Here is a 14542-nt window from a genome sequence, read left to right as displayed (position 1 = left end):
ACACAGAAAGCTTTTGAATAAATGGAGTTTTGTGACCTGAGAAATGAAACAATCAAAGCTGTGGTAATGAAGCTGAAAATGTAGATTATTTTGCTGAAGAACAGTGGCATGTTGATGAAGGAAATAATCCAGGAGACAGTGATAACTGTGATTGAATAGAGCTCTTAAAAGAAAAATGATTTTGATCTTAAGCACGTTTAAAATTGATCAAAACATCATCATACACTGGCACATTTACAGATCTGTAAGGTGATAGTTTTTCAATAATTATGACACTTTGATGATTTTAGGTTCCCTGGAAATCGTCTTGTTTTACACTGCAGATTTACAACTCTACAGATTTGAGGTTTTGCTGATTAACAAAAATATTTTTGTTACATCTTTTTTCATTAAAACAAGGAGCTCACATCACAGATTGGATTGCAAAATCTTTATTTTCCCCAAAAGACAAATGAGTTTGGTACAGAAGTCCCAACAAGCATCATATCACAACAGGCACATACACATAATAACAAACATACACTCTTAAATTTATGCATGATTTAAATGCATAACTCCCATCAATAACATCATGATTTTTGTGCTGTGCGATACAGCACAAAGGTCCCACAGTCCTTAGTATTTGTGCCAGGGTAACAATTCCTACAGCTTGTTTAAGAAACTGAACAGCTGTAGGAATACAATCTGCGATATCTGTTTCTGTTTGATTTGGCCCTCCGAGCATAAGTGAACTTCCTCCCTGTTGGCATGAGGAGGGTGGTGGTGAGTGTCCTCAAGGATGGCCTTTGCCTCCTGATTGGCTCTGACTTGATAAACATGGCCATTAAAAGCAATCATAAAATGTTGATAATGATGGTGATATCTATTACTTAACAACAGCAAATACCCACAAAGTTTATTGTTCGTGTTTAGGGATCAGAGGCAGTTTGTATCCTAAAGAAACCTCATTAATGGAAAAAGGAGGATACTGAGTGCTCATGGTGGTACAGATGGATACTCAAGGTTAGAGCCAGGTGATCAGATACCTCCTTTCAGATGCTGGGACTGTCTCAAAAAATAATTGAAATAGAATTTAGAATTTTTTAAGTATGTCAGGGTCCACTCAACCCACCGTTAATCATTTTAACATCTTAAAAAGTAATTCTAACTACTTTATAAATTTGTCTTTTATTATATTCCAATATGATGTTACTTCCTATTTGTGTCAAAGCTTTTAATGTTTTCTTTAATTCAAATTGTTCTTATGGACTACTTTTATTTAACATTTTAGTTAACTATGTTAAAATGTTCCTCAATAGATGATTTAATTGATGGTAATTGTAATTAAGGCCACAAAGGCGTTTTTGGCCTATAAGAGTAGACCCTGTTTCACTGTTCCTTGACTCTACCTTGTTCAAACATGTCGTCCAAACGGTCAGAGTTTTCCTGCTGTTGATGTTTTTACAATAATGCTCCATTAAAATAAAGGCACATTAGCCATATCCTTGACTTACAACCTTCATCAATCTTGCACTCTCCTACACTCTGCCTCGGTGGTTAATGTAAACTGTTGATACTGGCTTACATCAACAAAGACAGAATGAAAGTGCAGACATGATTTCTCGCTTGGCAAATGTTGTTTATGGGGTTTGATGGTGAGTAGTCTTAAAAGATTTTGAGTCAGAAACAGGAGGAGGGAGCAGGATGTGACATGTGGTAAAGGAATTGAACCCAGGCTGCTGGCTTCGAAAACTATATCTTCTTACTGAAGTTTCTAAGCACCAAATACTGAGAAAGGTTGTTTTCAGCTGTGTCTTACTGTGTCACTTTCTTATTTGTAGTGCACGCTTTACAGCTGATAACTTGTCATCTGTAAACAATGTGTGCAGTTGTTTTTGTTTCATTGTTTGACTTCATCTCTATGTTTGTGTTTGTGTATCCGCTAGGGGCTCCAAGCTAGACACAGTGGGGGTGCTGTGTTTCAGGGACAGAACTCTGCAGGGAAGCCGCTCCATCCAGCACAGTCTCATCTTCCAGATCAAACTACCTGAGCTTATCCTCAACTCAGGTAATCTCTGTTCTTGTATGTGTTTGAATGAATGTGTGACTCCCCTGTGTGCATTCTTTTCTTCGTCATCTGTGTATGTGCACTTTCAATATTTGAACCCTTCAGTCTGTGATCCTCCTTCTCTTATCTCACAATTCTCCGTAAAAAGAAGGGATGAAAGTAATTTAAATGGTAATAGGAGGTAGAAGCTTTGTGATCTGTGAGGGTTTTGTTAAGTTCAGATGAGGCGTCTTTCTGTACCCCAGTCTACCTCTTGAGTAGAACTCTCATTTAATTCACCTCGCAGAGGATGTGTTCATGCTACAGCAATCAAATCAGCTATTCTGTATTGTTATGCTGAGTTTGCATCAACTTATCTGGGGGTGTTTCCCACTGGAATAATCAATTTACCTCAACTTAGCTTCTCAACTCACCTTGTACATCCAAGCATGCAGCCCAACAGAAAACAACAGCCCGATAGAAAACAACAGCCCGACAGAAAACAACAGCCCGACAGAAAACAACAGCAATAGGTAAAATGAAAATAAAATAAAATCATCAGTATAAAATCAATCAAATCAGATAAATATCAGAAAAATAAGATAAATCATCACAATAAGTCAATAAAATAAAATCAGATAAATACAGAAAAAAGATATAATAAGAGAATGAAATAGAAAATTAAAATGACGTGAAAACAATGGTGATAATGGTAATAATGCAGATAATAATGCCGTCCAGGACTTCAGATAAGATAAAAAAAAAACATCAAATAAAATTACTTGATATACATACATTGTATCCATAACTACAAGTACATACATCGGTGTATGTAAGCATACAGTATGTACATCAAAAGAGGCTAATGAGATTATGCAAAATATTGTAGAGCTAGACAATGACTGAGCAATATTAGTTTTTGAGGAGCTACTCCACATTAAAATGTGTGTTTCATCCATTCACTTACTATTATATCTCTAATACATCACACTACTTTAATAGCTGACTTCAGGTTATCTCACATAATGGTGACTGATATAACATTTGGGCCTGGTGTGTATCAATCAAAAGTCCAGTGCAATCAAAATTAAATGTAAATGTAACAAGAAAACTCTGCACATTTATACAATATAAGCAAACACGCTTTTCTCCTCTTTCCTCTGCTGTTTGACATTTAGTCAGGATAGCTCCTCTCCAGAAAGTAGTTACTCAGAAAACTCTTCACCATGACTTTTAAGTATATTTCTGAACAACCAGGTATTTTTCCTTTAAAGACGCATTGGCATCACTGTTGCATTTTCTAAATGTTATTTCGCTGCTGTGGAATTCAATTTACCTTCATTATATTGGCTGTAACAGGATGGAGGCAGCCATCTGACGGATGCATAGGAAGTATCTACAATCCAGCAATCAAAACCAACATCTCATATTTCATGCTTATTGTACACTGCTAATGTGTTTTTTAATGTGTTTATTTTTTTCCATACAGCATGTCCTAAGAGTGTAGGTTGGGAGAAGAATCCTAAGGGAGCAATGGGACCCCGTATGGTAAACCTCAGTGAATGCATGGACCCGAAAAGGTGATAACTGTTGAACTAATCTGTTTACATTAGTTTACAGGCCTAAAAGGGAAACTGTAAGCTATTAAATCTTAAAATATGAATTGTTTAAAGTAGATAATATATGGAGAAATTCTATGTCGATGCTAAAGTTTTTAATTCACATATGTTTACACCTCCCCACAAAGACAAGTGGAATTCAGCATTGCTATAGGCTTGCATGCTGTGCCATATTTTGTACATATTGACTTAACAAGTTAAGCTTATATTGTCTCCGTGGATGGTCTGCAGGCTTGCAGAGTCATCGGTGGACCTCAACCTGAAGCTAATGAGATGGAGACTGGTTCCATCCCTGGACCTTGACAAAGTGGTCACCACAAAGTGTCTCCTACTAGGAGCTGGTACTCTGGGCTGCAATGTGGCCAGGACTCTGATGGTAAGATGATGGAAATAGTGGACTTGCTGCTGTTTGTCGTTATCCCCTCAATCTACTATATCAACTTTTTTGGCGTTTTTTCTTGCGGCTTAACACGAGAAAACGCTGTTGCCGTAATATTGGTATTCATGTTACATAGCTGCCAGAAAACTTCTGTGAAGGTAGAGTTAACTTGACACTAGGTAGGCCAACTTGCATCATCATACTGCAGTATGAAATGCATTTAGTGTAGTCTGACATGGAAGTGGGGATGAGACGTAACCCCACTGGGGATAAACAGTGAGGGGTTGAAAAGCAGAGGAGGGGAAATGTGTTTTTAGGGTTTTAATTTCTCTTAATGATGACATTTGTGTGTTATCTGTGAAATTATTAATCAATGCTTCTTTTTTCACCCTTCATTTAAAGGCAAATCAGACTCAGTTAGTATGAAAATGACTAATACCCTGGTGTATTTTAATATTACCGTGGCTAGACTTTGCGTTAATGTGACATTAATGACAAAGGCGTAAAGTAACTTCAGGTTGTACAACATGAACACCAATTAATCTATTATAACAATTAACTCTGCACCACATACTAGACACAAAACCTCCCCCTTGTTGCTAAATAAGTGCTGCTCAGGACAGTTTTAATCTCATCAAATTGAGGGTATTTAAGAATAATGTGTTTTAGATCTGAATCATGTTTTTTTTTTTTATGTTCTCCAGGGATGGGGAGTGAGACACATCACCTTTGTTGACAACGCAAAGATCTCCTACTCTAATCCAGTTCGGCAGCCGCTCTATGAGTTTGAAGATTGTCTTGGAGGAGGGAAGTCCAAAGCCATGGCAGCTGTGGACCGACTCACCAAAATCTTTCCTGGAGTGGTGAGTGATTTAAGCTGTATGATAAAGCTCAAATAGTTTGTCTCTCCTCGTGCAGCATGTTAGGGTCAGGTCATATTTTACCCTCTGGAAACCTGATATGTTACCATCCAAGAATCTTTCTTCTTTTGTTGCTTTTCACTCCTCAAGTTGAAGGTTTTGAATCGCTTACCTGAAAGAAATCAGAGCTGTGCTTATTATTATTCCAACATAATGGTATTCCTGTTTGTTTGGCCATGCCTGAGATGTGACAGCCAAACCATGCAAGAAATAAGGAGGTGGGTTGCTTGAATATTTATGCTGTTGGTTTCATTATTTGGTCAATTAATGATCCGCTTCTCGAGGGTAGATATTCTGCTATATTTACTGAATAAAACTCAACCTCACAATCACAGCAGGGCTTGATTTTGGTGCTAAAGAGTGCACCACCTTGTATTTAGCCACTTGAAGACACATGGACTCAGCGTACTGATGCTAAGTTGCAAAAAGGTGTTCATAATATTATGATTCATGCCCCTTTTTCCTGTTGTCAGGTGTTATGTAATGCTGGATTTAGGGAGGTCACAAAATTTAGGTGGAATTTCTTTAATTTTTTTTATGTCAGAGCATTATTCATACTGATTGTTATTTTTGCTTATTAGGGTGAAAGAGGATTAGTTGTTTTGATTGCAGAATTTTAGTAGTTTGTCACAGTTAATTGCATCTTAAATCACATGTTTAGATTCCATTGTTTCACATTTCAATACATTTTGTAAGTCAATATTATCAATGTAAATCAATACATGCCAACTGAATGCGTCCTTTAGACCCAAGTCTTCCTCAGTGTTAACTGACCTGCAGTCAGTTGCCACCCATACAGCAATCTCTTTTAAGTAGCTTCATCCTGAGGTCTGTGGTGATTCACAAACTCCAAAATAGAGCAGCTGAGTTTGGTGATACGGTTGACCCCCAGTGACATGTAGTGCTACAAACATAGCCTGTCTGAATCCTGTAAATAACTGGTAAGCACTCAGATTTATCTGGATTATTTGATTAGGACAGCGCACATTATGTAAAAGAGAAACAGAGGTTTTTAAAAACGTCCTCATCTTTTGTTTCTTGTCTTTTTTTGTCCACTATATTCAGTTATTCAAGGCTTTTATTTAAAGCCATCAACTAGTCACATTTGCATCCATGTCCAATAGGATTAGTTTATAGAACATGCATTATTTTGGATTGAGCCAGCCATTTAAAACATACATTTGTCCCTTGTTGGCCAACTCCATGGTTACTGCTTGGCACAGTACTGCTGTCATGTAAACACATCATTGATAGATATCTAATAATAACAACACTGGCGACTTTACTGTGTTTTCAAATACCTTTTTCCATACTTTTTGTGAATGTAGATATTTTAACTGTGACAGCATTTTTGATGGGGCATTGCCAACATTACAGATTTGAATGTTTTTCTCATTTGAATCTTTCAAACCATCCCTTTTAAATCCAACATATTATGTTTTGAATGCATGCTGAGAGGCCTGCATCGAGATATTACAGCTCAGCCTGTGAAATGAAATGTTTCTCCCCCAGGGCTTTGATTGAACTTGCGAGTTTTGACTAAACTGATTAAGTCTCTGACTGTGATCTCATCTCCCTGTACTGTGTATGATTGAAGTCTCATTTTTAAGTTATCAACCCCTGAAAGCTTGCAAATGGGACTCTTTAAAATGGGTTGTTCCTGAAATAAATATAATTGAGCACTATTATAGTGTCCAAAACACACAGACAGTTGATGTCCTATTTAAATGCATATCCAGACGTAAATGCACACAGATAATTGCCATGTCTCCATGTCATCAACTTGACTCCCCCCACCTTTCCATTTTCAGACTCTCTCATATTCTTCTGGGGATAAAAAAGAGAGTGAAGAACAGAGGTTCACCGTTTGATGGATGGCCCTGTGCTGTCATGACATCTGGTGTCTATATCAACTGCATCCACACATGCCCTCCTATTTTTGACCCAGTGGGTGTTTGTCTGCTTCTCTCTCTCCCCCACAGGGCATCAGGTGCTACTGTTAAAGATAAAAAGAATGATGAACACAATAAGCACACAGCCAGAAATGCATCAACTGAACAAAAAGGAGCAGGTTCATCCAAGGTCACTGTGTTGAAAAGGTCCAAAACAGCTTTAAAATGTAGTCTGTGGACAAATATTGTAGCCAGAAAAGTTTGAAGAGTTAGCCCCAAATTATCTTTTTGTTTAAATTTTGACAGTGATGTCAGACTTCGTTTAAGACATGAAGAGTGGCATTTTATGAATTGTGATGAATGCTTTTTGTCTGTCAAGAAAATGATTTAGCACAATCGAAATGTTTTTATTGTCTCTTTTGGTCTGAAGTCTGGATTGTTTATAGTGGAAATTAGAAAATGATTACCATCTCTGCAACCTGAAGTCACCCCCTGAGTGCTTAGCAACACCAGCGTCAAAGTGAAATGTAAATTCAAGGCTTGGTTGACAACTCCCACTCTTGAAACGCGGAAGGCGATGAAGTAGATCCTCTGATTCCATAAAAGTGGCATTTGGTCTGGTTGAGATCTCGCACCTCACCATCGCCCTTTTATGTCCTTCTCTGGACAGTGAAATTGCTCTTGACATTTGCATTCGCCTCACTGTCAAGCTTGAAATCCCTGGAGATAGTCATGGTTATAAAGTTTGGGAATGGACATTAAAAGTCATGACTATTTTTTGTGAAATAGAATGTGGAGATTTGTTTTTTCTTTTCTTTTTGATACTGTCAGCTTCTGTGGGAGAGCCAAATCCATACTGGCCTCATGTCAGCTGTAGTGATGAACTGATGATATGTTAGGAGACTGCTTATGCTGTGTCCTTGATAATTTGTTTAGACATGTGTGTCACTCAGCTGAAAGCACCCCCAAACGACATGTTGGCGCAAGTTTGGTTCTATTTTTAAGCAGCTGACTTCCTACATGGATCAGATATTCACACTTTGAAAATGTTTTTCTTTTCTTTGGGATTTCCTTTTTTTATGTAAAAAAACCTCTAGGAACAGAAAGTGTGAGAGTAATGTGTGTTTCCATAGCCTTCAAACACATTTCCATACATGTCCTATATGGTTAAAATATGTAAAAGCTTGATCTAACATTGGTTTGTACACATTCATGTAAAGATGGAAATTTGCACCATCTAGAGACAGGTAAAATAATAGCTTTTTGACCCTTGTGTCACCTGCATACTTATATGACAGCTAAAAAAACATTTCCAGACTACCCAACCTTTACAAAATGTTTTTCCGAATGGTACAAAGTCTGTTTTGTACACATCATCCAAAGTTCAGTGATTAAGATTTTATTCAAGTTTGAAAATGCCAAAAAGAAATCTTCATTGTTGACAAGAGTTAATATGAAGCTGCTGTGTTTGTATTTGCATATTCAAAGCAATATGTAGTCTCAAATGTTATCAATTAGGGATACACAATATGATCAGCATAATATTGGTATCAGCATAAAAGTTTCAAAACTTAAATATCAGCAGATATAAAAAGTTCAGCCAATATTTAGGGCTGATGACACATTAATTAAGTGCACACAATAACGGCTTATGCACACCAACAGTGAGCTTCAACATGTCGGCTGTATAAAAAGTATTTTGAAGTGTCAGAAACAAACAGAAAAACAGATGTCTGCAATCAATCAATTAATCAACCAATCAATCTCTATTTCTATACAGTAGTGCCAATCACAAGAAATGCTATTTCAAGACACTTTACAACGGAGCAGGCTAGCTCATACTCGTTACGTTGCTAACGAAGACCCAACATCAAGACAGGATTCCATCCAGTCCCATTTTACAGGCAGGACTCAGTCTCATCTCATAGAGGTGCAAAACAACACTCCTCTAACATTACCAGTTCAATTGTGCATCTAAAGAACCATCATCCAGAAGCAACAAAAGGTTCTTGAAAGTGAGAACAACAAAATGTTCATGAAAACCTGTCAGCAGTCTCGACTTCAATCTATCTACTAAGACATAAACCAGACAGTGACCACTCAAAGGTGAAGGAGCTGAACAAGTAATCAAAACAAAAAAATCATTCAATTCACTGGTCTTGATAAACCTGCCTTTCAGCATGGTGGAAGACGCAGGCTGTTATAGACCAATGCTGTGATGATTGATTGGATTGGTATTGGTATCAGTGTCTGCATCTGACAAAATAATTGTGAAAATACTGGCATATCTGCAAAAATCAAATATTGTGCTGCCCTTCTATTTACTCTTAATAACACTGTATGCTCATGTTTTTATTAATTACTTTCAAATTTTTCTCTGACTCCCTGTCTCTGTCTCCTGTTGCAGAATGCAAAGGGATACAATATGAGCATCCCTATGCCTGGGCACCCTGTGAATTTCTCTCAGGCCACTCAGTCCCAGGCCCAGAAAGACGTCGAGCAGCTGGAGAAGCTCATCTCAGAACATGATGTGGTCTTTTTATTAATGGATACCAGGGAGAGCCGCTGGCTGCCAACGGTGATCGCTGCCAGCAAGAGAAAGGTAGAAAGAGACCTGACTAGCAGGGTTAGGTGGGAGATTGGGGAGGTTGTTTAAAGCTCCACTTATAGTGTGGTGGTGTATTATTATTAAATGTCAGAACTGGTGCCTGCATAGATGAATGCACAGGGTTACACTCCTCTTTAATCTCTTGAAGTGCATTGTTTTATTTTGCACCTTTACAGCACATCACCCTGTCACTGACAGCCTCTTAGACTGCAGGATACAAACCCACTATCCAGCAGTGATTGTCAGACAGACAAAGTTTAAAACTGACATAGATGTGACAACCATATAGCACCTTTTCTTAGAGCTGCCAAGAACTTACGGAGAGCAAACATTAGACTTAATATTTAAGTAACTGTTATCAAGAGGGCAGAAACATTGTGTCAAATTAATGCTTGAATTTTTGTGTTTACCGGATGCTCCACTTGGTAATTGTTTTATATTTAACCACAAGCCAAAACATCATTATAAGGGAGTTCTTCTGAAAAAAACCCAAAACATAATAAGTAAGTGAAACTTTCTGGTGTGGGAAGAAGACAACATGAGATGTTAACCTAATTACAACAGTCTCAGTTTGGGCATTTCATTTGATACAGGCACTTGAGAGGATTGGTAACATAGCTTGTTAAAAAAGTCGCACTTACATAAATTATTTTGTCCGGGGTATGTTCATGAAAAACCTGGGAAGTCATTGAATTTGAAAAAATATTTTCAAGGCCTAGCAGAGTTTTTTAAAACGTTTTTTAAATTAAGTCAATGCAGACATTTTTTTTAGAAAAGCCAAATTTACTTCAAAAATATTTAAAAAATCTTACATGTGTTAGTGTTGCTTAAATTAATATTTATTAAATATCAAACCATAGCTTGTCATAAGTTTTAGTTCATACATACTAAGGGAAAAGATAACATGGATTCGTATTCTTGTTTCTCACCTATACACAGATGTTCAAGAGAATATATGGTCATGAAAACTGTGCCTCAGAGTCACGGTTATGTCATGGAAATTTATTGTCCGCAGTGTGTATGAACACTATATGTCCTTGTCTTATGTAGGTGTGGTGTTATTGCAGTTACAGACGTGAGAACATAGGTTTTACCCATTATTCAGAGTATTATGATGGTGATATAAAGGTTAGTAAAAGCAGTCCAGAACGAGGCTGTAAACATGTCAGCCTGCTGTGAAGCTATATGCTCAGTTGAGTCAGACAGCAGCTCTACAGCAGGAGACATGAATGACTTCATCCTTCTTGATTATATCCCTCTGGAAGCAGGAACTTTAAATTTTGAAGCACATTTGACCTTTTCTCCTGGAAACTGAAACAGCGAGAAGTCTTTGTGTTTCTGTCAAATCCTCAGTTTGTCAATTTAAAGTGTATTTGTTGCCAGGCAACGTCCGATTATTGAACATTGTAAGTCTCCAGTAACACTGATGCAACTCCTTTAATGCTGTATTAGCAGCAGTTAAGTGTTTTTGGGCTCACTGATTATGTTTTCTTGATGACTTGCTCAGCTGAGTGCTTGTTTTGCCCTATGTGCTGTGAGGCTGTTAAAGACTTCACCACAAATTGGCTTCACAGTCTGGTTTTATTACTTCCTCCCAAAAGTCAAGATGCTCTTGAATTTGTTAAGAGCCTATTTATGTTTTATTTGACTGCTTTTTGAAATTATTAAACACATTGTTACCCTTTATTGTTTGTGTAAAAAGAGCTATTTAGTTGATTAGATTTTGTGAAAATGTGCTGTGCTCTGAAAACAAAAGTTTATCACTATGACTGTAATTGTTGTCTCTCTCTCATTCAGCTCGTGGTGAACGCTGCTTTGGGTTTTGATACGTTTGTCGTGATGCGCCATGGCCTCAAGGAAACTCCCGTCGGTCAGGGTGTTTCAGCAGGTGCTGACTCCTCCTCCTCTTGCTCATCTGCTTCCTCCTCGTCCTCCACACCTGCCGGCTCTGTGCCTCATGTCCAAGGATCCTCGCTGTTCTCCAACATCCCAGGGCACAAACTAGGCTGCTACTTCTGCAATGATGTTGTGGCACCAGGAGACGTAAGGGAAACACACAGTCATTTACTCAGCGGATGAACCTAGGCAATGAACTTAGAACAAAAAAGTCTGTTAAAAGAGAAAACACTTAACAGCAAACATCAAGACTTTTGGCAGCTTTTTAAAGTGCACTTTCTCTTATCTTAGCTAATCAGCAATTTTTTAAAGATGCTTATTATTTTTTATTGAACATATGTTAAATCTTGTTCTGCTGCCACCAACAAAGGTTCTAATTAGTGTTTGAAATTTTTAAGGAGATTTTTAAGCAGTCTCTTTTATGACTGACATTTGAAAAATGTTCTACTCGTGTGAAGATGAAGGGCTGATTGTCCCATTTTTGAGAATAGTTACCTTTGTGATTATCATGCAGCTAAAAATCTGCATTCTAGGCATCTAGCAAATAACTCAGTCCACCTTTGTCACTCTGATTAATCTTCAATTATAGAAAATATAAATGAAACACCTGTAAGTGATGCCAAGTAGATTTCCCAGACCTTTCATCAACACTGATTCAGTCCATTAAGCTCCATTAGGTCCGACTCCGTATATTATAGTAAGACCGTTCTTATTACTAGACCAGTGTGTTTATCTTTTTTAATGTGACATGCTTTGACTACAAACTTCCTGCAGTCTTCTTCAAAAGAGACAAGTGGTGTTGTTGTGACTCGTCCGTCAGCTGATATATAGAGGTTTTGTCTAGGAATTGGCAATGATTTTCGAATATTCGAATATTCGTTCACTTTGTAAAAATGGAAGTGTTACTTCAATATTTTCTCATTTTAAAAGTAAAAAATGTCATCGTTTTTATCGATGCCTGGTTATAATACAGTATCAATGCTTACTGCATTAAATAGCAAAAGAAGAAGAAAACATTAGCGACAGTCGCTGCGATTTTCTCCGTTTCTGAATCTCACACTACTACACACGGAGAGACTGAGCATGGCTGTAAAATGTAAATATACACGCCACGCTCCGTCACAGAAGCACCGACATAAAGATCAAGATAGACACTGGCCTTCCACACAAACAGGAAGTTGCCAATGATTATTGAATAGTGTTTTGGCTTGAAATGCCCATCCCTAGTTAGGTTGTCTTACATAAGGTGGCAGGACGACCATGCCCCCTGTTGTCAGACAGTCTCAGGATAAGGGAGGCTGTAGAGATCAGGAAGAAGTCCCAGAGAACAGTAAACCAGGATGAGGGGGCCTACATGCTGTCACATACCTGGGATGCTGTCCCATGGGATGCTAAATTGCCAGTTATTTACTTTATGTTGTTGTTGTTGTTTTTTCTCACCAGTCAACCAGGGACCGGACTCTGGATCAGCAGTGCACAGTCAGTAGACCAGGCCTGGCTATGATCGCTGGAGCCTTGGCTGTTGAGATGATGGTGTCTATTCTGCAGCACAGTGAAGGGTAAGCACGGTAGAACTACACACTTTATTGTTGCTAGTTTTAGGAATCATAGCTGTGGAAGTTTCAAGCTTCTTGACATAACACAACATGTCTCTAATTTGGTTTAAGCAGCATGAAGTCTCTCAGTTTTTACGAGTTGCTTAATCAAAATGTAAAGTTTCTGTGCAAATCATAAAAGAGAAGTAATTCAAGCTTTGGCTTTATAGAAATTGTGCACATTTATTGCAGGTTCTCCAAATCAAAAGTAACATCTTGTAGATTTTAATGAAATAAATATTTAACTGATGTGTTGCACAGTGTTTGAAGCTTTTGCCAATTTTCAGCTTTTATACCTTATTTGGCTTTTACAAATACAGTGTGGTTTAAATGTACAACTTTCAATATCATAAAACAAAATCAAACTACAGTTGTTTACCTACAATTGAAACATTGATCATAAAATATAACATTCAAGTTTAATAGACCAGTACAGATAAGAATTTAGAAAACAATACGGTACTGAGTTCCAGTTTGCTTTTAATCAGCACTTAACCTTTTTTTGTTAAAAAGATTTATTATCGGGGATTCATTTTGTTTGATTCAATTCATTTCATTTTATTGTTTGTTAATTTCATTTAACAGAATGGCCAACTGAAGGCCTTGCTTCTACTTCTTTGCTATTCTGAGATAGGTATTGAGTCAACATGTGCAACAAGTGTTCATCCCCCAGCAGTGGTTGGTCTGTCAGAGAGAGCAAGAAAAAGCGGTGTATTGTTTTGTGTTGCCTCTGCGAAGATGGTGCTAAACTGTTATGAAGCGCAAGCAAAAAAAGTTAGATGACGTCACGTAACATGATAAAGAGTAACCTAGAGTAACTTTTGTATCAAGTTCAGGACTTAACTTTCTTTCCCTGACCTACCCCTGAGTAAAACAGCCTGTTAGAAAAGAGACATGCAAACTTTGAGATTTCCGTGTGGTCAGACATTCACCTTGGTCAGTGAGCAGCCAAGACCACCCGTAGGTGTCTGAGTCCTTTCATCAGATCTCTGTGCTGGTACTAAAGGAGACTTTGCCTTTGAGGTTGTTGCCCTTTCAGTGAGCTTAGCTTGCTTACTTTAGCTCTCTGATGGAGCAGCAATGCAGCTGAAGTCCCCGCTCTGCACATTGTGTCCTTAATTTGGTTGCAGCACAGCCCCCCAAAATTAGTCGAGCAAACTAACTTTGCGTTTGCTATAGAAGCTTTGTCGCAATTTATAATCCCTCTCTCATTTCTATGCTTCAGAAGCTCCAACACTGTGATTCCGTCAGCATTCAAGTTCATTTGGAAAGCTGTACTAGCTCGATATTTTCAGCTCCTAAAAGGTTTTTTTTCCCTTCTCAAACACTGATGGGGATGTTTTTGCCAGTTAAGTGTGTTGTTGTGCACTGGTGTGTCTTTGTGGAAACGGAATTGCGTGTGCCTTTTTTCGGTGAAAGTCAAGCTAAAGTGGCCGCTTGCCGGGCCTGATAAGACAGCCATTTTCTTCCAGAGTGTTTTGAGATGTTATAAGCCGTTGCAGAACTTCTCTGCCCATCCTGGATAAAAAGCTTAGGAAGCAAAGAAGAGAAGGAGAGAAAAAGATGTACTCTCTTTACCTCTATGGTTGTGTAAGTCTGTCCTTTAC

General features: G+C 38.0%; 1 protein-coding gene across 2 annotated transcripts in view; it reads left to right on the top strand.

Moving 5' to 3' along the window:
• Nucleotides 1-14542, top strand: part of atg7 (ATG7 autophagy related 7 homolog (S. cerevisiae)) — a 78449-nt gene that overhangs the window by 8937 nt on the left and 54970 nt on the right. For both annotated transcript variants that reach the window (XM_034675892.1, XM_034675964.1), the window contains exons 9-15: nt 1926-2047; nt 3516-3606; nt 3877-4021; nt 4729-4887; nt 9244-9438; nt 11242-11487; nt 12784-12899. In XM_034675892.1, coding sequence (XP_034531783.1) covers nt 1926-2047; nt 3516-3606; nt 3877-4021; nt 4729-4887; nt 9244-9438; nt 11242-11487; nt 12784-12899 — 1074 coding nt within the window. The remainder of the gene's footprint in view (nt 1-1925; nt 2048-3515; nt 3607-3876; nt 4022-4728; nt 4888-9243; nt 9439-11241; nt 11488-12783; nt 12900-14542) is intronic.

Source organism: Notolabrus celidotus, chromosome 1 (genome assembly GCF_009762535.1).
Source record: "Notolabrus celidotus isolate fNotCel1 chromosome 1, fNotCel1.pri, whole genome shotgun sequence".
In the NCBI taxonomy this organism is placed as follows: Eukaryota; Metazoa; Chordata; class Actinopteri; order Labriformes; family Labridae; genus Notolabrus; species Notolabrus celidotus.
Note: the sequence above shows the minus strand (reverse complement) of the source record. Positions and strands in the feature narration are given on the sequence as shown.